At 41.4% G+C, this 25,529-nt stretch overlaps 2 protein-coding genes across 2 annotated transcripts in view; one reads left to right on the top strand and one right to left on the bottom strand.

Annotated features, from left to right (window-relative positions):
- LOC143431330 (uncharacterized) overlaps window positions 1-12,855 on the bottom strand; it is a 57,662-nt gene extending 44,807 nt beyond the window's left edge. Inside the window, exons 1-3 of the mRNA XM_076907976.1 lie at window positions 12,736-12,855; window positions 11,468-12,021; window positions 2,782-2,993 (exon numbers count right to left, since the gene is read on the bottom strand). Coding sequence (XP_076764091.1) covers window positions 2,782-2,993; window positions 11,468-11,778 — 523 coding nt within the window. The 5' untranslated portion in view covers window positions 11,779-12,021; window positions 12,736-12,855. The remainder of the gene's footprint in view (window positions 1-2,781; window positions 2,994-11,467; window positions 12,022-12,735) is intronic.
- LOC143431344 (cytochrome b5) overlaps window positions 1-25,529 on the top strand; it is a 56,343-nt gene that overhangs the window by 27,004 nt on the left and 3,810 nt on the right. The window lies entirely within an intron of this gene.

The following is a 25,529-nucleotide window of genomic DNA, read 5'->3' as shown; positions in this document are numbered from 1 at the left end:
ACCAAAGCATCCAATAAAATCACAAATTCACGAAACGAAAGGTAATTCGACAAAAAATCTCGAGTTTCTCGATTTATCAATTGCAAATCGGATGAAACAGACTCAGACAGACAGGACGATGGTCCAAATTGGCAGCGTTTCCGATTTTCCACGTAAAAGGGATCGACAATCGAACCGCTTATCGACGAAATTATTCGAACCACTCTGTTCAAACGTGAGCAAAGATCGTCGAGGTATCGACAGGTTCGAGTCGATCGATCCGATCGAGCGTCGCGTCGAGGACTCGCGTTCTGTCACCTGAAATTGACGAAGACTCCCACGAATCGCATCGACGTTTGGTACACGCGTCGTCTACTTTTGATCTGTTCGCGACAGCTTTATTTCGTTCGCATTCGACATCTAACTGGCCTCTCTTACTGCAAAATTCGCGTCTTCTCTCGATCTGCAGGAGATTGGGTCCGTCATGAGTCAGACCGCCAGTATTACTCGTTTCATTCTACTTAATCTCAATTTCCAAAGACAGAAACTTTGGCAAGAGCCTAAGATTTTTTAAATTAACTTTCGATTCTTTCGTTGATGTTACTAATAACTCAGATCTCAAAAGAATTCTTTGCTACAGTATTATTAACAAATCAGCATAGATTGTCTAATGAAACGTAGATCTCTGAATTTCCAAAGACAGAACATGGATTCTTCAATAAAACGTAGATTTTTTCAAATTAACTTCTTACTCATTCGTCGACGTTATTAATAATTGAAATCTCAAAAGAATTCCTTGCTACAATATTATTAACAAAGCATAAATTCTCCAATGAGACATAGATCTCTCAATTTTCAAAGACAGAACATGGATTCTTCAATAAAACGTAGATTTTTTCAAATTAACTTCTTACTCATTCGTCGACGTTATTAATAATCGAAATCTCAAAAGAATTCTTTGCTACAATATTACAAACAAACCACAGATTCTCCAATGAAACGTAGATCTCTCAAACGAACCGCCACTCATTCATCGACATTATTAATTCCAGTTCACTCACCAACCCTCGCGATTCCCTTTGCCACTACAATACTCGATACGATTCTCCATTAATCCCTTTCAGCGTGTCCCTTAAAACAGCAGTCATGAAAAACCGCGATGCGACAAACGAACGCGATATTGCATCGAGAAAGAGCAAAAAAAATGTAAAATGAACAGCGTCCGCCCACAGAGACGTTGAACTCTGTTTATCGTGGCCGCGCGTGGGACGCGCGCTCGCAACAGGGTGGAAAAGGGACTGGAAATATCGGTGAGCTCGGGTACGAAAACGCGCGATGCGAAAGTAGGACTCACCAGTGTCCGCGTGGGTCTCTGAACCGTAGCCATTCTGGAGGCTAAATTTTTTGTTACCCCTTTGCTTTCGAGGGGTGACTATCAAACTTCGTATGTGTAATAATATCGTTAGGCTATTTTCATATTTTCGCAAGCTTACATTTTTAATTTTTCGTTACCCCTTTGCGTTTGAGGGACAATTATCAGTCTTCGTATGTGTAATAATATAGTTATGTTACTTTTATATTTTTACAAGCTTACGTTTTAAATTTTTTGTTACCCCTTTGCTTTCGAGGGGTGACTATCAAACTTCATATGTGTAATAATATCGTTAAGCTATTTTCATATTTTTGCAAGCTTACATTTTTAATTTTTCGTTACCCCTTTGCGTTTGAGGGACAATTATCAGTCTTCGTATGTGTAATAATATAGTTATGTTAATTTCATATTTTTACAAGCTTACATTTTCAATTTTTCGTTACCCCTTTGCGTTCGAGGGACAATTATGTGTCTTCATATGTGTAATAATATAGTTATGTTACTTTTATATTTTTACAAGCTTACGTTTTTAATTTTTCGTTACCCCTTTGCGTTTGAGGGACAATTATCAGTCTTCGTACGTGTAATAATATAGTTATGTTAATTTCATATTTTTGCAAGCTTGCATTTCAAATTTTTCGTTACCCCTTTGCGTTCGAGGGACAATCATGAGTCTTCCTATGTGTAATAATATCGTTAGGCTATTTTCATATTTTTGCAAGCTTACATTTTTAATTTTTCGTTACCCCTTTGCGTTCGAGGGACAATCATGAGTCCTCCTATGTGTGATAATATAGTTATGTTACTTTTATATTTTTGCAAGCTTAAGTTTTAAATTTTTCGTTAACACTTTGTGCTTGAGAGGTGACTATTAGTCTTCATATGTGTAATAATATCGTTAGGCTATTTTCATATTTTTGCAAGCTTACATTTTTAATTTTTCGTTACCCCTTTGCGTTCAAGGGAGAATCATGAGTCTTCCTATGTGTAATAATATAGTTATGTTACTTTTATATTTTTGCAAGCTTAAGTTTTAAATTTTTCGTTAATCTTTTGCGTTCGAAAGACGACCATCAAACTTCATACGTGTAATAATATAGTTATGTTATTTTCTTATGTTTGCAAGCTTACGTTTCAATTTTTCGTTACGTCTTTGCGTTCAAGGGAGAATTATCAGTCTTCGTATGTGTAACAATACAGTTATGTTACTTTTATATTTTTGCAAGCTTAACTTTAAAATTTTTTGTTACCCCTTTGCTTTCGAGGGGTGACTATCAAACTTCATATGTGTAATAACATAGTTATGTTATTTTCATATTCTTGCAAGCTTACATTTGTAATTTTTCGCACGCTCGCAAGAGGGTGGAAAAGGGACTGGAAATATCGGTGAGCTCGGGTACGAAAACGCGCGATAGGAAAGTAGGACTCACCAGTGTCCGCGTAGGTCTCTGAACCGTAGCCATCCTGGAGGCCGCTCGCCCACGTGCCCTCGTACCTCGCCGTGGACGTGGTCGACTGTCTGACACCGTATCGACCCTTGTAGCCCTGAGTCCATTCGCCGCGATATATCCACCGTCCGCGGGTCTCCATGCCCAGACCGTGACGCTTGCCGTTCTGCCATTGGCCCTCGTAAACTGACCCGCTGAAATTTCACATTTTTCAGATGATTTAGAGAGGTATTGTTTGGAGAGGAAGTTGTGTGTTTGATATTCTTGACTTTGACGTGATTTAATTCAAGAAATTCTTCAGATTTTGGTTACTCAATTTTTGGAATTTACTGTGATTTTCTTTTTTTTTTTAAGAAAGAGAGGGATTTCTCTACTTTTGAGTACAGACCCGCTGAAATTCGACATTGTTAATGGTTTGATATTGTTTAAAGGGAAAGTTGCATGCTTGATATTCTCGACTTTGACATGATCTGATTAAAGAAACTTTTTAGATCTTAGTTACTCAATATTTTGCATTATTTGTGATCCCTTTTTTTTTTAGAAAGAGAGAGATTTCTCTACTTTTGGGTATAGACCCGCTGAAATTTGACATCCTTGATGGTTTGATATTGTTTAAAGAAAACGTTACATGCTTGAGACTCTCGACTTTGACATGATCTAATTAAAGAAACTCTTCAGATATTGGTTACTCGATCTTTTGGATCAACTGTGATTTTTTTTTTTTTTTTTGAGAAAGAGAGATTTCTCTGCGATTAGGCACAGATCTGCTGAAATTCGACATCGTTGATGGTTTGATATTGCTTAAAGAGAAATTTGCATGCTCCACACCCTCGACTCTGTCATAACCTGATTAAAAAGCTCTTCAGATCTTAGTTACTCAATTTTTTAAATCACCTGTGATCCCTTTTTTTGCGAAAGAAAGAAATTTCCCTACAATTCCATAAATTCTTCAATTCACAGTGAAACTAACTATAAATTACTTATCCTAATTTTTTTTTTATAAATGGAAGCACGCACACAAAAATGATCTCTTCACGAACAAAGTCAATAAACATTCTTTCTTAATTCGTTTTTTACAACCTCGAAGATAATAGCGATTAATTATCTATCGCAGTCAATACGTCTCATCGAGATTGTATTAAAGCGATTTCTGAGAGCGTAGGAAACGTTTCTGTTTACTAAGGTATTAAAAACGCGGTGAAAGCGTCGAGGCGGATAAAAAGTTTGCGGTGTATGCAAAGTACCGTCGAGTAAGTAGCCAGGGTTTTTTAATCGACCGTGAGTCATCGCTGCGATTTCAATTAAGGGTTAGCTTGTTTATCTAGCCAGAAACTGAGATACATCAAACTCTTGGTCGTATTTTGCAGCATTTGCAGTACACTTGGCTAAGTCGCTGGGATGTTTCTGTTTATTCTGAAAGCACTTTTTCTATTAGTCCAGACGAGAAGAAATTCTTGGCTCAGACTGATATATATGAATCGCAAAATTAATAATAGTTATTTGTCAAATTTATTCTGAAACAAATAATGGAGTTATTGATTATTATAGATCTGAGAGAAATAATTGAAATTTCAAGAAAAAAAGAAATATTTAACCCACGACGCAATATATCGTTCAAGAAAGCTTTGCAAAAAACGCATCAAATCAAATGATCTGAGAGAAATTATTGAAATTTCAAGAAGAAAAGAAATATTTAACCCTCAACGCCATTTAACGTTTAACAATGTTTTGCAAACAACGCACCAATTCAAATGGTCAGAGAGAAATAATCGAAATTTCAAGAAGAAAAGAAATACGCAACTCTCGACGCCATATATTGTTCAAGAAAGTTTTGCAAAGAAATTCAAATGATCTGAGAGAAATAATTGAAATTCCAAGAAAAAAAGAAATACACAACCCTCGACGCCATTTATCGTTCAACAAAGTTTTGCAAAGAACGCACCAATTAAAATAATCTGAGAAAAATAATAGAAATTCCAAGAAGAAATGACGCCATAAATCCTTCAAGAAAGCTTCAAAAATCGCACCAGAAGTGAAGCAAAAACCTACCCCAATCCAGTTCCTCGTCAACCAAACGCCACTCACCCGACGACTCATCACTTCAGAGATATTTAAAGCCCCATCGCATGATTCACGACAATCGTTTGCCCAAGAAAAAAAAGAAGAAAAAAGAAAAAAAAACAAAACAAACGAATAAACTCGATCTCTTTACGAAGAGCAACGGACAAGCATAATTGGCCAAAATCGTTTCATCGTCGAGCAGCTCGAGCTGGCTCATCATCAGGCGCAGCGCAGGAGCACGATTTATCGTTCAACCCTAGGAGAAACGCAGCTCGACTCGAAGACCTTGCCCCAGTTCGAACGGAAACGAAACGACGGAATCGCACGGCCCAGATACTCGTTCCGTTCCTCTTTTCTCTCTTTTTCCATCTCCCACATTTTTCCCCCTCCCTTCTCTATTTTCTTCCAGCGGACTTTGATCGAGTTGGAGCGCGGATATTAAAAGAAGCGTGCACTCGCATTGGAGGAGTCCTTAATATCCGTTAATTGCCCATTGCGATCATCAAAAAAGCCTGCAACAACCACGTCTACGTAATTTTAACGAACGATTAACGATTCTCACACTTTATTTTCATTCTTAGTAATTAATCGACGATCTTCGTGAATTATCCTGTGGTTTTCTGTAACGTTTAAAAGAAGCGTGCACTCGCATTGGAGGAGTCTTTAATATCCGCTAATTGCCCGACGTGGTGGTTAAAAAAGCCTGCAGCAACCACTCTCGCACTTGTTTTCATTCTTAGTAATTAATCGACGATCTTCGTGAATTATCCTGTGGTTTTCTGTAACGTTTAAAAGAAGCGTGCACTCGCATTGGAGGAGTCCTTAATATCCGCTAATTACTCATTGCGATGTTCAAAAAAGCCTGCAACAACCACATCGTGGTGATTTTAACGAACGATTAACGATTCTCGCACTTGTTTTCATTTTTAGTAATTAATCGACGATTTTCGTGAATTATCCTGTGGTTTTCTATATTGTTGGAATGAGACGAGAAGAGTAGATTCTGATGGAATGCAAAGAGAGATCCGTTTAATTGCACGAAGAAGGGGAGACACGTTTAAAATCGTGACAACAGGAACGCAGAGGAATAAGGTCAGCGTCACTGTAGCCGCGGATGACTAACTCGGTTCTGACGCGAGGAATGCGTTTTATTAAAAAGCGTGGAGGGTGAGAGATGGCTCGCGACTGAGTCTGGCTGTTGCTAATTCGATCTGACGGTAATTCCTATTATTTTATGGTAATGAGTGTCTGCGAATAAATGGAACGATTAGTAGGGAACTGTTCAGAGGGCGAGTATGTGGTATTAGGGTCTGTTGGGTACCTGTTCGAGGTGCGTGACGCTTGTTTTGTGGATACGATCGTGACTCGATCTTTTGTAGCGATCTTTTTTTATGGCACTGTGGAATTTTCGACGTGCTCGCGTAATTGGTACATGGTTGGTTAATGCGTTTGATCGATTTGCATGGACAAATGAAAACATTTGTTTCCTTCGTTTCAACGTGGAATTTTCTTATGTCTTAGTTTTAATATATGGTATTCTCACTTTAAATTCGCAGGATTGAAAATCGAATTTACGTTTTCGCAAATGAGATTCGTTCTTTCGCAATTATCCTTCTCCAAATCAAATTCACCCTTTTGCAATTCACATCTCAAAGGAAACTACAAGAGATATCAAAGAAACGCTCATCAACCTTCAAATTCATCGACGTCTCATCTTTCGGAAGAAGAAATCTAGGAACAACACCCTTGCAAACCCATAAAATTTTCAATTACTCAAATTTTCTCAATTCTCAGATTTCTCGCAATTTTCGAGGAACAACTCGAGCCAAGGAAGTAGATTCAATCCAAAAAGATTCATAATAGAATCCCTCTGGCGTCTCATCTCTCAGAAGAAGAAATTTAGCGACGACAACCCTTGCAAACCCATAAAATTTTTAATTACTCAAATTTCCTCAATTCTCAGATTTCTCGCAATTTTCGAGGAACAACTCGAGCCAAACAAAGTCGATTCAGTCCAAGATCCATACTAGAATCCCTCTGACGTCTCATCTCTCAGTTAAAAGAAATCCAGCAACAAAAACCCTTGCAAATCTATATAAATAATTTTCCATTACTCAAATTTCCTCAATTCTCAGATTTCTCGCAATTTTCGACAAACAACTCGAGCCAAACAAAGTCGATTCAGTCCAACATCCATAATAGAATCCCTCTGACGTCTCATCTCTCACTTACAAGAAAGTCTAGCAACAACACCCTTGCAAACCCATAAAATCTTCAATTATTCAAATTCCTCGCAATTTTCGAGAAACAACTCCACCCAAAGAAGTCAATTAAATCCAAGATTCATAATAGAAGCCCTCTGTAACCATTGGAATTCGACAAGCTCAGAGACGAGCAGACATCCAGCTACCCAAACATTTGGCATAGCTCAGGCGTTCCATTAATTGATATTCGTTGATGGTATCGAGCAATTCGTGGCATCGACGCGTCAACGTGACCCATTATCCGACTATTCGACCCGCCAACGGAATTGCTGCTCGATTCTCGACCGGATGTCTCCCGTGGATCTCGCTATAACGCTCTAAATATAGTAATCCCGTGCACGGGGCGGTTGCCCACCCTGGCTCTCATTGATGAACGCTGGCTGCGTATTAAAAATACCGTAAAAATGTGGGTCAATTCCCCACGATACGAATTCCCTGGAACGGCGCGTGTGTCAGCCGCGCGTTAATAACAATTATATTCACGGGTTTCTCGTATGCACGCCGACTATTTAAAGACGCGTGACAGAATTTCTTCCGGAACGATCGACGGCTCAAATATAGTCGAGCAACCGCCAGGTCTCTGGGTCTCGTATCGAGGAAGCTTTCTGCCATTTTCTACCATAGATGTAGCTGGAAATTTCCTTTCGAAGTTCGAGAATCGAAGCTTGAAGAAGACAGCAACGATTTGGCCAAATAACGTTAAAGTTACTCAGAAAAATTGAAGATTAATGGAACATCATCAATTTCAATATTCATCAGCAAATTTTCTTTCGAAATTTGAGAATCGAAGCTCGAAGAAGACAGCAACGATTTGGCCAAATAACGTTAAAGTTACTCAGAAAAATTGAAGATTAATGGAACATCATCAATCCCAATATTCATGAGCAAATTTTCTTTCGAAGTTTGAGAATCGAAGCTTGAAGAAGACAGCAACGATTTGGCCAAATGACGTTAAAGTTACCCAAGAAAATAAAAGATTAATTGAACATCATCAATCCCAATATTCATCAGCAAATTTTCTTTCGAAGTTTGAGAATCGAAGCTTGAAGAAAACAGCAACGATTTGTCCAAACAACGTTAAAATTACTCAGAAAAATAAAAGATTAATTGAACATCATCAATTCTAATATTCATCAGCAAAATCTAGCCCATTTTCAACCATAGATGTAGCTGGAAATTTCCTTTCAAAGTTTGAGGATCGAAGCTTGAAAAAAACAGCAACGATTTGTCCAAACAACGTTAAAATTACTCAGAAAAATAAAAGATTAATTGAACATCATGAATTCTAATATTTATCAACAAAATCTAGCCCATTTTCAACCATAGATGTAGCTGGAAATTTTTTTTTTATACTGGAGGAACGAAGCTTGAAGAAAACAGCAACGATTTGGCCAAACAACGTTACAACTACCCAAAAAAAATAAAAGATCAATTCAACATCATCAATTCCAACATTCATCAGCAAAATTTCGACGCTTTAAGAACGAAGTTCGAAGAAGACAGCAACGATTCGTCCAAACAACGTTAAAATAAAATTACTCAGAAAAATTAAAAATCAATTGTACACCATCGTTCATCACCAAAATCCAGCTCAAACAATGTCTAAAAAAACAGATGAAAGTTGACATTACAATTATCTAAGATTGAATTGTATATTTGACACGAAGATTAATGAAAAATTAGCTCGAGAAAGAGTTACTCTTGCAATTTTGTGAATAATCGAGGACTAATTGTGCACTGTGCGATCCTGTGGCTAAGAATCCTGGAGAATTCGCGGGGAAACGATTGTTCAGAGTGTCCGTGAACCAAGTCCTAACCGCTTGGATCCCAGTGACCCGGATTCGTTGTCCTTGCACGCGGTGACACAGTTTCAGGATCGGGAGATTCCCGCCCTGGCTCAGGTATATATACCATGGATACGTGTCAAGGTTCTTCCCGTTCATCTCGAATTCACGCTGTTCGAGAGCTGTTTTCTGTCAGTGGAGTCGAATCTAGTCGAACGTGGCACCCAAAGCCACCCCCTTTCTTCATGAAAACGCACCCTGTGCTGTCACTCTTGATTTTCGGGTGTTACAATACGAGAATTGTGCATTTCTTCTATTTCAAAGAGTAGATAGAGTTAATAAACGATCGTCTTTGATTTTGATAGAAGAACTTCTTTGATAGAGAATTAAATTAATAAATAGAAATTCGATAAATTAAATTTAATTGGAAGTTATTGAAATTTGTGATAGAGGTACTCGTTTCTTGAGATCTATCGCGTTAATTTTCTTTTTATAAGGGTGAATACTGTCATTCTTGATTTTGGGATGTTTCAATACGAGAATTGTGCATTTCTTCTCTTTCAAAGAGTAGATAGAGTTAATAAACGATCGTCTTTGATTTTGATAGAGGAACTTCTTTGATAGAGAATTAAATTAATAAATAGAAATTCGATAAATTAAATTTAATTGAAAGTTATTGAAATTCGTGATAGAGGTAGTTGTTTCTTGAGATCTATCGCGTCGATTTAATTTTTATAAGGGTGAATATAGCAGAGAATAAAATATAGAAGAAAAGAAGAAAATAATACTAAGCAGAGAAGTGTTTGTAATGATTAGTACGAATAATGGAGATTCTTCTATTTACTAATCGAAACTTCTGGTTTCTCGTTTGAAATTAATCATAGAAATTCTATGAATTAAATTATTAAAATTCGTAACAAATATCCTTGTTTCTTCAGAATATTCTGAGATCTATCGTTTCGATTTACTTTCGATAAAGGTGAATACCAAGCAGAGGGACGTGTGCGATAATTAGTCATTGAAGTTAATCATATAAATTCTATGAATTAAATTATTAAAATTCGTAACAAAGATCCTCGATTCTTCAGAATATTCTGAGATCTATCGTTTCGATTTACTTTCGATAAAGGTGAATACCAAGCAGAGAGGTACATGCGATAATTAGCACGAATAATGGAGATTTTGGTTGGTACTTCCGACGTTAAAGACGAAGGGGAGCACGCGTGAACTTAGGAACGCACCACCTCGACGTATCCAGCCTGTGTTTTCTCAGCGAATAGTAATTGTTTTAATCCTCTTACGGATCGAGTAGATTTAGTCCATCGGATAGAGTAGTCGATTCAAAGGGCTCGAGACATCGCGCTGGAACATCCTCGAGACACTCGTGCGTGCACGCTCGAGTGAGAACTAACGAGGCTAATCCGGCTCCATTTACATCGATCTCTGTTTACAGTCTCGATTCCATCGAAACGGAACAGCGAGTAACAACCACGAGATCTTTATTTCAACGCACTCTGAAGAGCAGAGCCTCGACGATGGGGTTGCAGAGATTGGTCTCTGCCAAGGACGCTTTCGTTAATCACGAATTAGATCTATATCGACTCTCGATGGCTCAAAGCAAACCGTAACCAACACAGAGACATCGACAACCAGAAAATACACAATTCTCATCTAAATTAAAATTAATATCGATATCTTCAGAAACGTTTCCTACGTTGCTACAAAATATTCAAATAATTAAATAAAATTGGGTAGCAGAGATTGGTCTCTGTCAAGGATGATTCTGTTAATCACGAATTAGATTCACATTGATTCTCAATGGCTCAAAGCAAACGATAACCAATACAGAGACATCGACAACCAGAAAATACACAACTTTCATCTGAATTAAAATTAATATCAATATCTTTAGAAACGTTTCCTATGTTACTACTAAGTATAAAAAATTACGTCATTAGTAAATATTAAATAAAAAACACAGAGACATCGTTACAGTCTCCACCCAAATTACAACCACAAAATACCCAACTCCTATCTAAATTAAAATTAATATCAATATCTTCAGAAACGTTTCCTACGCTACTACAAATATCCAAATAATCAAATAAAAAAAAAGCAAAATAAAGAGTACAAGGTTACTACAAAATATCCAAATAATTAAACAAAAAAAAGGCAAAATAAGGAGTACACCAATATAATCGACTACCAAAAAGTACAACCGATATTCGCGAAACAAGAGAGGCAAGAAAATACAGTGTCCATCCAAACTACAACCACAACGTACCCAACTCTCATCAAAAATTAAAATCAATATCGATATCTTTTTCTGCGTTGCCACAAATATCCAAATAATCAAATTAAAAAAAAAAAAAAATGCGAAATAAAGAGTACACGAATATCATCGTGTTACAAGAAGTACAATCGATATTCGCGAAACAAGAGAGGGAAGAAAAGCGTGTCGCCATCAACATGGCCACTTCGAGGTGCGTTGAAGCGGGTTTCTGGCGACAGTGCCCATTGAGCGGCTGCCAGAAATGAATAAGGAACGTTCGTTCTCACCTAGGCCAGGTGTAGACACCGGAAACCTCGAACCCGTAGTGCCAGCTACCAGAGTAAGCGCCCTGGCCCTTTGGACCAGTGCAAACTCCATGCCCGTGCGCCTTGCCGTCCTCCCAGCCGCCGCAGAAGGTGCCGCCATCGTCGAAGTCGAATCTGCCGCCGCTGATTTGGGCGCGATTTGACCCCGCCGTGGCTGTACCCGTCGCTCCAGCCTGCGTCGAGTTTATGCCACCTGTTTGAGGCAACTGGGCACCACCTGCCACCCCATTAGGCGCCCCTGACTGCTGGCCAGACTGTGGCTGCTGCTGCATCTCTCGCGCGCTCTCTTCGTCTACGCCACCCTCCTCGACACAATCCTCCACCAGCTCCACCACCACCTCCTCTTCTTCTTCCTCGTCGTCGCCTCGTCGTCTTCGTCGTCTTCGTTGTCGTCGTCGTCGTCGTCGTCGTGATTAACCGTTAATCGCGCACGCGTCCACCTGCCTGTCGCTGCTCCGTCATCCTCACCGGCTTCCACGTTCCCGCGCGTCTTCTACGCGGCTCCCACGCGGCCTCTGCAAGATCACCCAACAACCCTTACGATCCTCCGTCACGCTTCGCGCGAGAGTCGTCCTGGAAAGCCGCTCGTTTCGATCGCCTCGCGAGGAGGAGTCCTTCGAGACCTGTCGCGACGATCGCTCGCTCGAGCCTGTCCTGGAGAAAGTTTCGAGGTTAGACGACAGACAGAGAGAGTCGAGACTCTCCTCGAAGGGCGTCACCGCGAGAAACCCTGAACAGGAGCAGCTACGCGCGCGATCGATCGGACTTTCGATGTCAAGGATACGGGTTTTTCGCCTCCCTTTGTGTACCGTCTATAAATACGAAATTCGGCACCGAACCGAGGCTAGACGCAGCACGCTCTAGGATTCGATACGGGTTAATTTTAGTCGCCGTTCGTCGGACCACCAACGAGAAACATCGTCGCGAACGATCACCAGGTGGATCCTCGAGAGTCGACCGCACGCGCTGCCCTTGAAACGGAATCGATACACCCGCCAGGATATCCACCGTTTCCAACTAACACCCTATATCGCCCTCGATCTCTCACTTCCACCTCCTCTTTGACTTATAACCCTCGATATTAACGAACCCTCGCGACTCCACACGCACAGGCGTGGACGCACTCGTGGACGCACTGTGTCAATGGGGTCGCAGTCGAACTCGCGGACGACTCTGCGAACCCTGCGACTGGTTTCGCGCCACGACACCAGCACAACCTTCCTGCTCACCCTTCGAATCGAAGATCGAGGCACAGTTAACCGCGTTTACTCTCGCGCGTCGACGATCGAGCCACCACTGTTCGATCTTGCTCGGACGGTGCCTCAGCGGACGGTTTTTCGTCGAACTTGTCGGAAACTCAACAGCAGCCGCGGCTTCGCCGTCCGTCTGACGCCGTTACGCAACGCTTCTATAAGCATCCGTGATCCGCTCGGAATGTGTGCCTCTCTCGCTCGCGCCGCCGCCAGCTCGCGGTTCCGTCTCCGTTCCGCTCTTGTTCGCCAGTATGGTCCCGCGTCCCTCGATCCCTGTCCCTGTCCGCGTCTCCATCCACCAGTCGGCCAAACGAAGCCGCGAAAACCTCGAGCACCCCGCTAGACACTGCTAGATACGACTCAGAACCAGCCAGAAACCGTTAACTCTCGCGACTCTGTCCACGTTTGGCGGCTGTCCCTGTTCTCCACTTGGACAGCCGCGCGAACAAAGCGGCAAAAGAAGAGGAAGAAACGAACGATAGTCGAAATTCTGGTGGCTTCCTGCTGGTCCACCTACGTGCGAACACAGAGCACTGTGAATCAACCAGCCTCTTCCTACGTGCGGCCTCTTCTCGAGCTTAAAATATTCACTAGACTCCGCGGTGTTTCGCGTGGCGAACGCTGCTGCCGTTCAGGCCAGGGAATGTGGAACGACTTCGAGGAGTTTGTCGAGGCTCTGTTCACCCTTGAAACTCGAAGATGAACCACGGTGAAGCACTGATATTCACGCACTCGCGATTTTTATCTTCTCGTTTGATAACGCTTCAAAGTAGTTTGTTCTCCAATCGAGAGGAGTCGAGTTCGAGGAGGAATTGGTCACTTTGGTAGCGCGTGATCCCGGTCGCGATGTTCGTGGCGTTGCTCGCGGTGTTCGCACGCGGTCCTCATGGCCATCGAGGGCGCCAGGGTGTCGCCGCGACGCTCGAGACCGTCTCGCGAGCGTTGCGCTGGCTGGGCCGCGGCTACGACCGTATTCAACCGTCGTCCGCTCTAGCGATGCTAGAGCGGTGCTCTAGCCTCGAGCTTACTCGGCTAGCTGGCTGGCAGCTTCTATTTTTACCATGGGGTGGCGAATTGTTCCCCACGCCGCCTGCGGCCCACGAGGCGGCTGCGAGAGCGGAGCAGAGGTTCGCCAATGCGACCGGGTTCAAACCGTTTATAAATAGGAGGGAGTCGAGGTGCGCGCGAGCGCAACGGAAATCGGTGGTGCGCGGTCTGATGACGAGCTGGTGTCGTTCGATCGCGAGGATAACGAATGGTGAACTGATCGTTGGTTGGATACTGATTGGTTTTTTGAAGTCTGTAGAGAACGATGAGGGGAGTAGCGTCGATTTTGTGTGAAACTGCGATGCTTTAGGGGCCAACCAATGGTGAACTGATCGTGGATGGATACTGATTGGTTTTTGAAATCTGTGGAGAACGATGGCGAGGAATGGCGTCGATTTTATGTGAAACCGCGACGCTTTGAAAGTACACGTAATTCTCTTGGGAAAAGTCTGGAAGTCTAGCTGGGTACCAATTGGATTCTGAAATCTGTAGAGAACGATGAGGGGAGTAGCGTCGATTTTGTGTGGAACTGCGACGCTTTAGGGACCAACGAATGGTGTGAACTGATCATTGCTTGGGTACTGATTGGTTTTTGAAATCTGTGGAGAACGATGGCGAGGAGTAGCGTCGATTTTATGTGAAACTGAGACGCTTTAAAAGTATACGTAGTTCTCTTGGAAAATGCCTGGAAGGCTGCTAAAAGAGAAAGAGAAAATAGTTGGGCTGATGACCAGCTGATGTCGTTCGATCGCGAGGATAACGAATGATGGAGTGATTATCGTTTGGTACTGATTGGATTCTGAGTAGCGTCGATTTTATGTGAAACTGCGACGCTTTAGGGACCAACGAATGGTGAACTGATTGGATTCTGAAATCTGTGGAGAACAATGGCGAGGAGTAGCGTCGATTTTATGTGAAACTGTGACGCTTTGAGAGAATACGTAATTTTGAAAGTCTTTTAAAAGACAGAGAAATGCAGTTCATCCCTTAAGTGTTAAGCAATGGAATTTTAAAAATATCTAGCAGCGTCTTTTAATTATTCTAAAAATTTAGAACAGTAGATTGCGAGCCTCTAAAAGTTTCTGAAGATAATTTGAACGTATTCAGTGGTTCATCTTTTGATTCTGCTCATCCTTAGAAATGATTATCGTTTGGGTACTGATTGGCTTCTGAAATCAGTGTACAAGTTTTTTAGAAGACAGAGAAAAGACAGTTCAACCCTTAAGTCTCAAGCAATGGAATTTTAGAAATATCTAGCAGCGTCTCTTAATTATTCCAAAAAACTAGAACAGTAGATTGCAAGTCTCAGAAAGTCCCTGAACAAAATTACAACATATTCGGTAATTTTGATGGTCCTCAGAAAACAATTTCCAAAATAGTATATACACTCTCTTCTAATTCAAGCATTGCAGCTTGTCAACCCTGCAACAAATTCGAAACTGCAGTGAAAACCAATATCATCGATTCGACCATCTATCCACGATTCGAAACGAAACTTGTCCCTCGAAAACTACAATCGTTCGAGCCTCTTAATTAAACTAGCGCGAGGAACGCTCTCTCCATTTCCTCGAAGTAACGAAACCATCCTCGACATCGCGACTCTCTCGACAGAAACGAGTCGTCTTGAATTCTGTTATTAACGAAGTTCTCGAGTAAAAAAATTCGTTCGCGAGGTGTTGCTTTAACGATGCTCGTCGATGAATCGACAGCGGCTAAGCTGCGTCGGTGTGCGTGTTCCCGATTAGCCAGACGTCTCGTAGAACACGTGTACCGAGGCCTGGTGTAGATAAAAATGGATGATATTTAGAAATAGAATCTGCGAACGCGGCTGACGCGAGTCAGCTCCGTCCGCGCGAGTGAAACGCATCGCTCGGACGTGGTCGTAATTAGCATTCGTTGATACGCGGTGCGCGTGGTCACTCGAGGGTGCCAGGGCTGTAAAAGGTGTTCGATGTCGCTGGCTTTGCGATTTTGCGAGGTTTTCTCTCGAAATTTCTCTTCTTGTAAAGCAAAAAGTAGTCAAGGACGCTCGAATACATTTCTAATAGCAGAAGTAAGAATTTTGGTAGCACTGAACCAGAGATATCGACTACCAAAATCTTTGGAACGTTTGGATGTTTGCGATTTTACGAAGTCCTCTCTCGAAATTTCTCCTCTTGCAAAACTAAAAAATAGTCAAGGACGCTCGAATACATTTCTAATAGCAGAAGTAAGAATTTTGGTAGCACTGAACCAGAGATATCGACTACCAAAATCTTTAGAACGTTTGAATGGCGAGAAGAAAAGCGTTTTCGATTTTATAAAATCCTCTATCGAAATTTCTTTTCTTGCAAAACTAAAAAATAGTCAAGGACGCTCGAATACATTTTTAATAGCAGAAGTAAGAATTTTGGTAGCACTGAACCAGAGATATCGACTATCAAAATCTTTGAAACGTTTTTATCGCGAGGAGGAAGGTGTTTGCGATTTTATAAAATCCTCTCTCGAAATTTCTCTTCTTGTAAAGCAAAAAAATAGTCAAGGACACTCGAATCGACTTCTAATACAAGAAATAAGAATTTAGGTAGCACTGAACCAGCGATATCGACTACCAAAATCGTGATTGGATAATGCAATCGTAATATCGAGCGATTGGTTCGCGACAGAGCTCTTGAGACACCCGATAACGTATCTTTCGATTGTACCAAAGGAATTTTCGATATCGCGTTTATTAATAATAGAAAACGAGAAATTAGAGATAGAATGACTCACGATTGAATCTCAGAAAGTGATATTTCGATTATACATTTTTAACAGAGGATTGAAAAATGGCTGATCCGTAACCTCGAGAAATTTCATCTTCACCGGGTTAAGGGAAAAGTGGAAACATAAGTTCGAGCATAATCGAGCCAGGGTGACAAGATTTCGATCGACGTGCCGCGAAGGCGAGTTAGAAAACACTCGACGACATATATCTTCGAATTCTATCTAAAGAATCTTGATGTCACGAGAGACAATAACGTTTACGAAAGAAGCAGCGAGGACGACAAACCACGAACGAGTCGACGAACAAAATTCCAAACTAAATAAAAAAGAAACCAACCTGTTATTTTTTATCCAATAAAACTCTGAAGAAAACACGAAATTTCGAATCGACCAGGGATGAACTTTATCTTGCTATCACGAGAGACAAGAACGTTTACGAAAGAAGTAGCGAGGACGACAAACCACGAACGAGTCAACGAACAAAATTCCAAACTAAATAAAAAACACTCAACCTGTTATTTCTTATCCAATAAAACACTAAAGAAACCACGAACGAAATTTCAAATCGACCTAGGATGAACGCTATTTTGATATCACGAGAGACAAGAACGTTTACGAAAGAAGTAGCGAGGACGACGAACCACGAACGAGTCAACGAACAAAATTCCAAACTCGATAAAAAACACCCAACCTGTTGTTTCTTATCCAATGAAACTCGAAAGAGGACGCGAATAAAGTTTCGAATCGACCAAGAATGAACTCTGACGATCTCAGCTATAGTTTGCACACAGAACTGCATTTTTGATGGTGCGCATAGGCGTCTATAACGTCGATGAGTTACATTTCCACGGAAAACTAGGCCTTTGCAGTTCAGTTCGACCACGTTCGCCTCGTGTCAACGATCTCGCGAAGGCGTCGAGTATCGAAGGGGGTGGTCTCGCGCAGGGGTGGCTGATCGCGAGCCACGACGCGGAGGGCCTCGAGGTTCGGTGCTCGTTCGCGTGCCACAGCTAGTTTTATATAACGAAAATCAATTAATCGATCGTCCCGCGTGGTGTGCCGCGTCGCAGCACGCAGAAATAATTACGCGTTCACCTGAGGCGGTCGCAGGCTGGCGAACCAGCCAGGAGGAAACGCGGAGAGGCCACAAAGCGGCTGTACACCCTCATTATTAAAATAACTCCTGGTAGAGGATCGTTCTTCCATCGAGACGTTCTGCGTGTGCCAACTTCGACGCTGTCCAGCGTCTCTCTTTGCCTCTGCCCTCGAGTTCGACGCTGTTCACCAGCGTTGCTTCCTCTCGATTCGATCAGAACTGCGATTCTGGCGGAGATGTTGGAAGGAGAACGCCCTCGTTCCACGCATGCCTCTTTCAATCTGCCCCTGCACCCTCGTCGCGGATCAAGCGCGTTTGCGATTATCGCCTCGATGCGTTGATTATGCCAATCTCTATGTATAGCCACTGTATCATTCGCGATCACGCGGTTCTGTGACGCGGGAACAGACGCTGAAGAATAACCAAGGAACCTCCAATCTCTCTAATTACTGACTTAACCAACATCCAACTAGAATTCGAGAAAAAAAAAAATAGAAAGCTGTTAACCCTCGATTTTTCTAAATAACTCTATCCAGCTCTATCTGCGACCTAAAACGACCAAAATCGACGCAAATACGACTAAAAAAACGCAGTAATAGCAGCTAAGAAAACACAGAGCGTTAGAACGCTCGCATAATCGCGCGCACAGTTCAAGAGGAGGCGGAAGTAGCTGGAATTCGTCTCGATCCTCGACAAAGACACACGCGACACCAAAGCGTGCTCTGTTAAGCCTCGAATTTCCATTTCATGCGACTTAAAACGACCAAAATCGACGCGAATACGACTAAAAAAACGCAGTAATAGCAGCTAAGAAAACACAGAGCGTTAGAACGCTCGCATAATCGCGCGCACAGTTCAAGAGGAGGCGGAAGTAGCTGGAATTCGTCTCGATCCTCGACGAAGACACACGCGACACCAAAGCGTGCTCTGTTAAGCCTCGAATCTCCATTTCACGATCGATTTTAGACACGTGCGGCTTTCCACGATGCTGATACGCGGCACTACGCACTGCTCCAGCGATTGGCGAACGGAAGACGGCGAGGAACAGCCTTGTTTCCCGTCCGCACACGTGCACGCCGGCGGACACAAACCGCGCACGACACTTCTCCGCGCGCACCTTCGCAGCTGCGCGGCACCGCGTCCACGCATGCAACAAACCCTGCGGCACCAGCACACGCACTCAACCAAACGCACGAGCCCCGTCGATACTGTTCACCACGATCTCTGAACCTTCTTCAACAACTCGAAGAACGTTGATCAGAGAATTCTCTGCGACGATCTCTGAACCTTCTTCAACAGCTCCAAGAACGTCTTTCAGAGGATTCTGCGACGATCTCTGAGCCTTCTTCAGCAGCTCGAAGAACCGTCGATCAGAAGATTCACTGCGATGATCTTTGGGCCTTCTTCAACAGCTCCAAGAACGTCTTTCAGAGGATTCTGCGACGATCTCTGAACCTTCTTCAGCAGCTCGAAGAACCGTCGATCAGAAGATTCACTGCGACGATCTCTGAGGCTTCTTCAAGAACTCGAAGAACGTCTTTCAGAAAATTCTGCGACGATCTTTGAACCTTCTTCAGCAGCTCGTAGAACCGTCGATCAGAAGATTCACTGCGACGATCTCTGAGGCTTCTTCAAGAACTCGAAGAACGTCTTTCAGAAGATTCTGCGACGATCTCTGAGCTTTGCTCAGCAATTTGAAGAACCGTCGATCAGAGGATTCTGCGACGATCTCTGAGGCTTCTTCAACAGCTCGAAAAACGTCTTTCAGAAGATTCTGAGACGATCTCAGAGTTTTCTTCAGCAGCTTGAAAAACGTCGATCAGAGGATTCTGCGACGATCTCTGAGTCTTCTTCAGCAGCTCGAAGGACGTCTTTCAGAGGATTCACTGAGACGATTTTTGTGCTCCAATTCAAGAGCTCGAAGAACGTCGATCAGAGGATGCACAGTCGTGACGTCGCGAGGCGTCTCGACGCTGCTGCATCGAGATGCCCACCGTGGACGCGTCGATCGTTGGGTCCCTCTGTCGCGCACTTCGTACTCTCTTCTTGATCGCTGTCTTTCTCTCGACGTTTAACTCTCTCTCGACGTTTAACTGTGGTCTCGTCGGACGTCTCGTTGGGACTCGTTCGTCCACGAGTTCCTCCGCTTCCGGTTACCGCGCGTACGAATTTCTATGCGGAGGCTCACGTCGCGATGGCTCGTTGGAGATTTCGAGACTCCGCTCGCACTTCACCCGTTTGCGTCGTCGACGTACACGCACCGTGGAGACGGAGACGTGCGTCAGGGTGGTGGCATGATTGCGACTACCCAGCTCTTGGACAGCCGCCGTCGGCGCTGCCCTCGACGACGTGCGACGCCGGCGTCGTGGCGCCTCGAGTCGAGTCGCCAACGCACATGCGCTGGGTTCTGAACGTTGCTGCGATTCGTCCATGGATTTTGGCGGGATCTGATCGAGGGATTCGTGTTTTGGCGATTGTTCTTCTTAGTTTGCGTTTGGTCGAGTTGAAGGATTCTTGAGTTGGTTGGTTGTTTCTTGGGGGTTGTTTGGTGCTCTCTTGGGTGCGTTTAGGTGGTGAAATGATGTGAAGAAAGTGTTGGAATTTTTCTGTCTGATCCCATGAAAGATTTTTCAAAAGTAATTTATGTTTTATTTAATTTTGTTTGGTTGCAATTTTTGAAACAGTTCAATGGATGCGTTTGGATGGTGAAATGATGTGAAGAAAGTGTTGGAATTTTTCTGACTGATCCTATGGAAGATTTTTTAAAAGTAATTAGTATTTTATTTAATTTTGTTTGGTAGCAATTTTTGAAACAGTTCAATGGGTGCGTTTGGATGGTAAAATGATGTAAAGAAAGTGTTGGAATTTTTCTGACTGATCCCATGAAAGATTTTTCAAAAGTAATTTATGTTTTATTTAATTTTGTTTGATAGCAATTTTTGAAACAGTTCAATGGGTGCGTTTGGATGGTGAAATGATGTGAAGAAAGAGTTGGAATTTTTCTGACTGATCCCATGAAAGATTTTTCAAAAGTAATTTATGTTTTATTTAATTTTGTTTCATAGCAATTTTTTGAAACAGTTCAATGGGTGCGTTTGGGTGGTGAAATGATGTGGTGAAGGTGTTGGAGTTCTTCTGACTGATTCCATGATGGATTTTTCAAAAATAATTTACATTTTAGTAGTAGCAATTTTTGAAACAGTACAATTGTTATTTATTCTATTAAAAAATTATAAAATGAACTTTTCATGTAAATTAAATTATTTTTGATCGTTTGAAACTAGCTCCAACGATCCACGTTTTCGTTTCTGAGTTCTATGATTGAAAATTCGCGACAATTCCAACGCAAAGATGGAAAAATGCATCTGGTGCAAAGAAATTTCAGGGTTGAAAGGTTCGTCCTGCATTGAAAGTAATTAATATTTCACTTAATTTTGTTTGGTAGCAATTTTTGAAACAATACAACTATTATATATTCTATTGAAAAATCATAAAATGAACTTTTCATGTAAATTAAATTATTTTTTATCATTTGAAAGTAGCTTTAACGATCCACGTTTTCGTTTCTCAGTTCTGTGATTGAAAACTCGCGACAATTCCAACGCAAAGATGGAAATACGTTTGGTGCAAGAAAATGTTAGGGTTGGAAGGTAATTTTGTTTGGTAGCAATTTCTGAGACAATACAACTGTTACTTATTCTGTTAAAAAATTACAAAATGAACTTTGCACGTAAGTTAAATTATTTTTGATCACTTGAAACTAGCTCCAACGATCCACGTTTTCGTTTCTCAGTTCTGTGATTGAAAATTCGCGACAATTCCAACGCAAAGGTGGAAAAATGCATCTGGTGCGAGGAAATTTCAGGGTCAGAAGGTTCTTCTTGCACTGAAACGTGTGTAAAGAGAAACGTGGATAGCTGTACGCATTCGAATGCACATCCAGCGAGTCGTGCAACGCGTATCTCGAATGTAGGGTACAATATGCGCGCACTGGTTGGAAAATCGAGGTGTGGCAGCGTTTACTGGAAAATCGAAGCCAGCCACTTCTGTAACGCGCTGCGTAAAATTCAATACGTACCACTGTGGACGAAGGAAACGGGTCAGCCATAACTTCCTCGCAATCCTTGCGTAACGATACCATAAATGAGCCATCGAATCGATTCAAATATCGCGTGAAAGTGCTGAAATCTGGCTCACCTGGAATCATTCTCGATCGCTTCTTCGACGTTCAAATCTTTTTTCTTCACCCAATAAAATCGAAACCAAAGTCTACATTTAAAATTTAAAAATCGATGAACGATTTATCTTCATTCTCAAATAAATATTCTCGCAGAAAAATGAGGAATTTCGTTTCAATTTAAAGTACAGATTCCTTCGCGTGTTGTTTATTAGTCGTTGTTAATACATAAATGATATCTGCTGTTGAAGATGTCAGCACGAGCCAACTGAGCATCCTCTGTATCGACGGATAGTTAAATATCGACGATGGATGTGGTCGTACGGAATTAGATTGCAGCGCAAAGAATGATTGAATCTGAAATTTAAAAGGTCCAAATAAATTATCTTAGACGATAAAAAAGAATCACGAAAACGAGAAAATGGTAACATTAATAAATAAATAATTTACGTGAGATGTAAATTAAAGTTTGCTTCTTTGCACTCGAAGGTTTGCAAGAGCGCGATTTTTAAAACGCTGGCCAATCGCCAGACTTCAAAATCTTGACTTCTCCTTAATCCTTGCGTTGGTACTTAAAACGAGACTCTGGAAGGTTTATTATTGTTTACAATGAATTTTCACATGATTTCTGAACAGAAATATTCGTCTGACTATTTTTAAAATTGTTCATTTGCATTCAGAAATTTATGTGCACCTCTAATACTCGCATAGACTTAACTCGTTACTTTAACAGTATATTTCGACGCAATTTACGATGTTTTAAAGATAATATTGGTACAAAGTCGCAAAGAAACTGCGTGAAATTGGTATGAGGAAAATTTACAATTTAGTAATCTTCGTTTCTAATGATAAAATTAGATTGCACTCGTCATTTTATTCTGAACGCTTTGTTGAACAACGACGAACCTCGAACAAGACAAGAGTTGCCATTTCACACCTCGAAAATCATAAACAAGCTGAGCTGGCCGTGGGATTTTCCAATAATTATGAAAGAGACGCGATAAAAATCACGTAGACCAAAAAAACTGCTACCAAGAAGGTCAAAAAGAACCCTACGTGGTGGAAATTCAAGCAGAGAAAGGCACAGTCGACGACGACGACGCGAATCTCTCAAGAGCGAACTTAATAAAGAAAATCGAGCAACAAACTCTGTGTGGTGGCTTGAAGGTAACAATCTTCCTCTCCAATTCACTCTACAATCTTCAGACTATCGTCTCGACAATTTCATTCATTTTTTCATTACACAAATGTCGCGCGAAAGTGTGGAAAACTCGAGAATGATCTCTTTGCTCTTACGAGTATCTGTTGGCAATATTATTAACTGAGGCGAGCATTCTTTCGCAATAGTAAACATCAAGCGCAGATCGTGTTTGCCATTGATATTAGACGCAGAAGACAGTGCCATTTGTTTACTCGCGAGGACGAGCCTCTCGTCGAGAAGACGTATTTTCTCATCGCGAAGTGGTTTCACAAGTTCGTGTTTCAAGTTTCACAGTGTATAGTCTAATTTAATTAGTGTGATCGCATCGTTAAGTTAATCGTTCGTTCTCAATCTTCGATGGTCAAATATTTTCCACGTCTGAGACACTTGAGCGTGATTTATCGATAATATGTGCAGGCTGTCAGCCATTTTGGTTCACGATCGAGGAAGACTCTTCTCTAATCGACAATTTCGTTACTTTTGATACCTCAAAGAGAGAGAGAATCACAGAATTAAGTCTGAAATCGATATTTTCTTCTCCAATTATTTTCATTCGTCGCTGAAATTTTCAGAAATAAGTTACACAGTGTCTAGAATTGATTTAGTTGCGAATTTAGGGTGCAATGAACCTAACCTAAAACAGAAAAGAAGTGGAGGACACTGGTTGAAAGAAATCAGAGCTTGTCTCCTTCTTTTTCTTCTCCAATGTTTTACAAAATTGCCAGTCGACTGTGCAATAATTATCATTCGCTCCAGTTCTTCGTTTTCAACGTTTGGAGACCACAGATGGCTTCTTTGTGATTTACAATACGAACGTGGAGGTATCAGATTTATAGATTTCTCTGGACAACCGCAAGTTTTCTCACCTCGAGATCGAAGGTCTGCTGAAGCAAAGAATCGTTATGAAATTAATTTTCATAAGGAAATTCCACTGCTTCGTCGCAAGATGACGTCAGAAAGGACGCTACAGTTTAAACGATTCTTAATCACGCGTTGCTATTAACACACGTGATAAACTTGCGTGCGAACTTAAACATAATGTAATACGATAATCGTTACGCGAGGCGATGGAAGATTACTTAAGTCGAGTTACTTAACATCGTCCCCATCGATAGTAACGATCTGAAGATCCTCATGAATCTTTACAAGTCAGACCAATTTACTACGCAACGTATCTCAAGTAAAAGAAGACTTTTAATTGACACTTACAACGTTGTACTGCGAAGAAAGTATCTTTTAATTAAGTGTGGCTGTGATTACGTTGCTTTGAAAAGTGATCGATGTTTCCAGTGAATGAAGTAACATCAGTGACTCAAGATAACCGCGAAATCCTTTCAAAGTGCGAACTATAATTCGTTTCACGAGTATTTTAATTAAGTGTGACAGTAATTACGTTGCTTTAAAAAATAATCGATGACTTAAGTGAACGAAAAAATATCAGAAGAAGATATCAGTGACTCAAGATGTAAAATCTTTTCAAAGTGCAAACAATAATTCGTTTCACGAGTATTTTAATTAAATACAACAGTAATTACATTGCTTTAAAAAATAATCGATGACTCAAGTGAACGAAATAACATTAGAAGATGACATCAGTGACTGAAGATGCTTTAAAAAATGATTGATGACTCGAGTGAACGAAATAACATTAGAAAAAGGCATCAGTGACTCAAGATGCTTTAAAAAATAATTGATGACTCAAGTGGACGAAATAACATTAGAAGAAGACATCAGTGATTTAAGATGTTCATAAAATCCTCTCAAAGTGCGAACAATAATTCGTTTCACAAGTATTTTAATTAAATACGACGGTAATTACATTGCTTTAAAAAATAATCGATGTTTCAAGTGAATGAATTAACATCGAAAGAAGATATCAGTGACTCAAGATGACCATCAAATCTTCTCAAAGTGCGAACAATAATTCATTTCACGAGTATTTTAATTAAATGTGACAGTAATTCTATTGCTTTAAAAAATAATCGATGCCTCGAGTGAACGAACTAATATAAAAAGAAGACATCAGTGACTCAAGATGACCATAAAATCCCCCCAAACTGCGAACAAAAATTCGTTTGACGAGTATTAAGGGTACCAGAAGATCCATAAACGATTGTCTCAGAAAATGTCCGTGAAAAGGGACTTTCAGTTCGCCAAACTGCGACGAACGTTGCAACAAGACTCGACCAGGCCACAACCAAAGACCAGTCGACCTGTGCGCATCAGGTTTCAACCGGTAATAGAATTATTTTCCGTTCTCCACGGTCGATATTGATTCAGCACTCCAGTGCCGCATTCAGCGTCCGCTCGTGGAGAACACTCGCGTGCACGCGCTCGACGGAAATGGCGAGGAACCAGGCGGAGGAAGAAAAGTAATCGCCGCTCGTAAATCGTTCGAGGCAATCGCGTTTCGTTGTTCACGTGGTCTGAGCCGTGCTGCCAGTGATCGAAACTAGAAAACGACGTGCCTCTGCGAATCTCTGACGCAACGTGGCTGACGAAAG

This window comes from Xylocopa sonorina, chromosome 17 (genome assembly GCF_050948175.1).
Source record: "Xylocopa sonorina isolate GNS202 chromosome 17, iyXylSono1_principal, whole genome shotgun sequence".
Taxonomy (NCBI): Eukaryota; Metazoa; Arthropoda; class Insecta; order Hymenoptera; family Apidae; genus Xylocopa; species Xylocopa sonorina.
The sequence above is the reverse complement of the archived record's forward strand: the minus strand, read 5'-3'. Positions and strand labels throughout refer to the sequence as shown.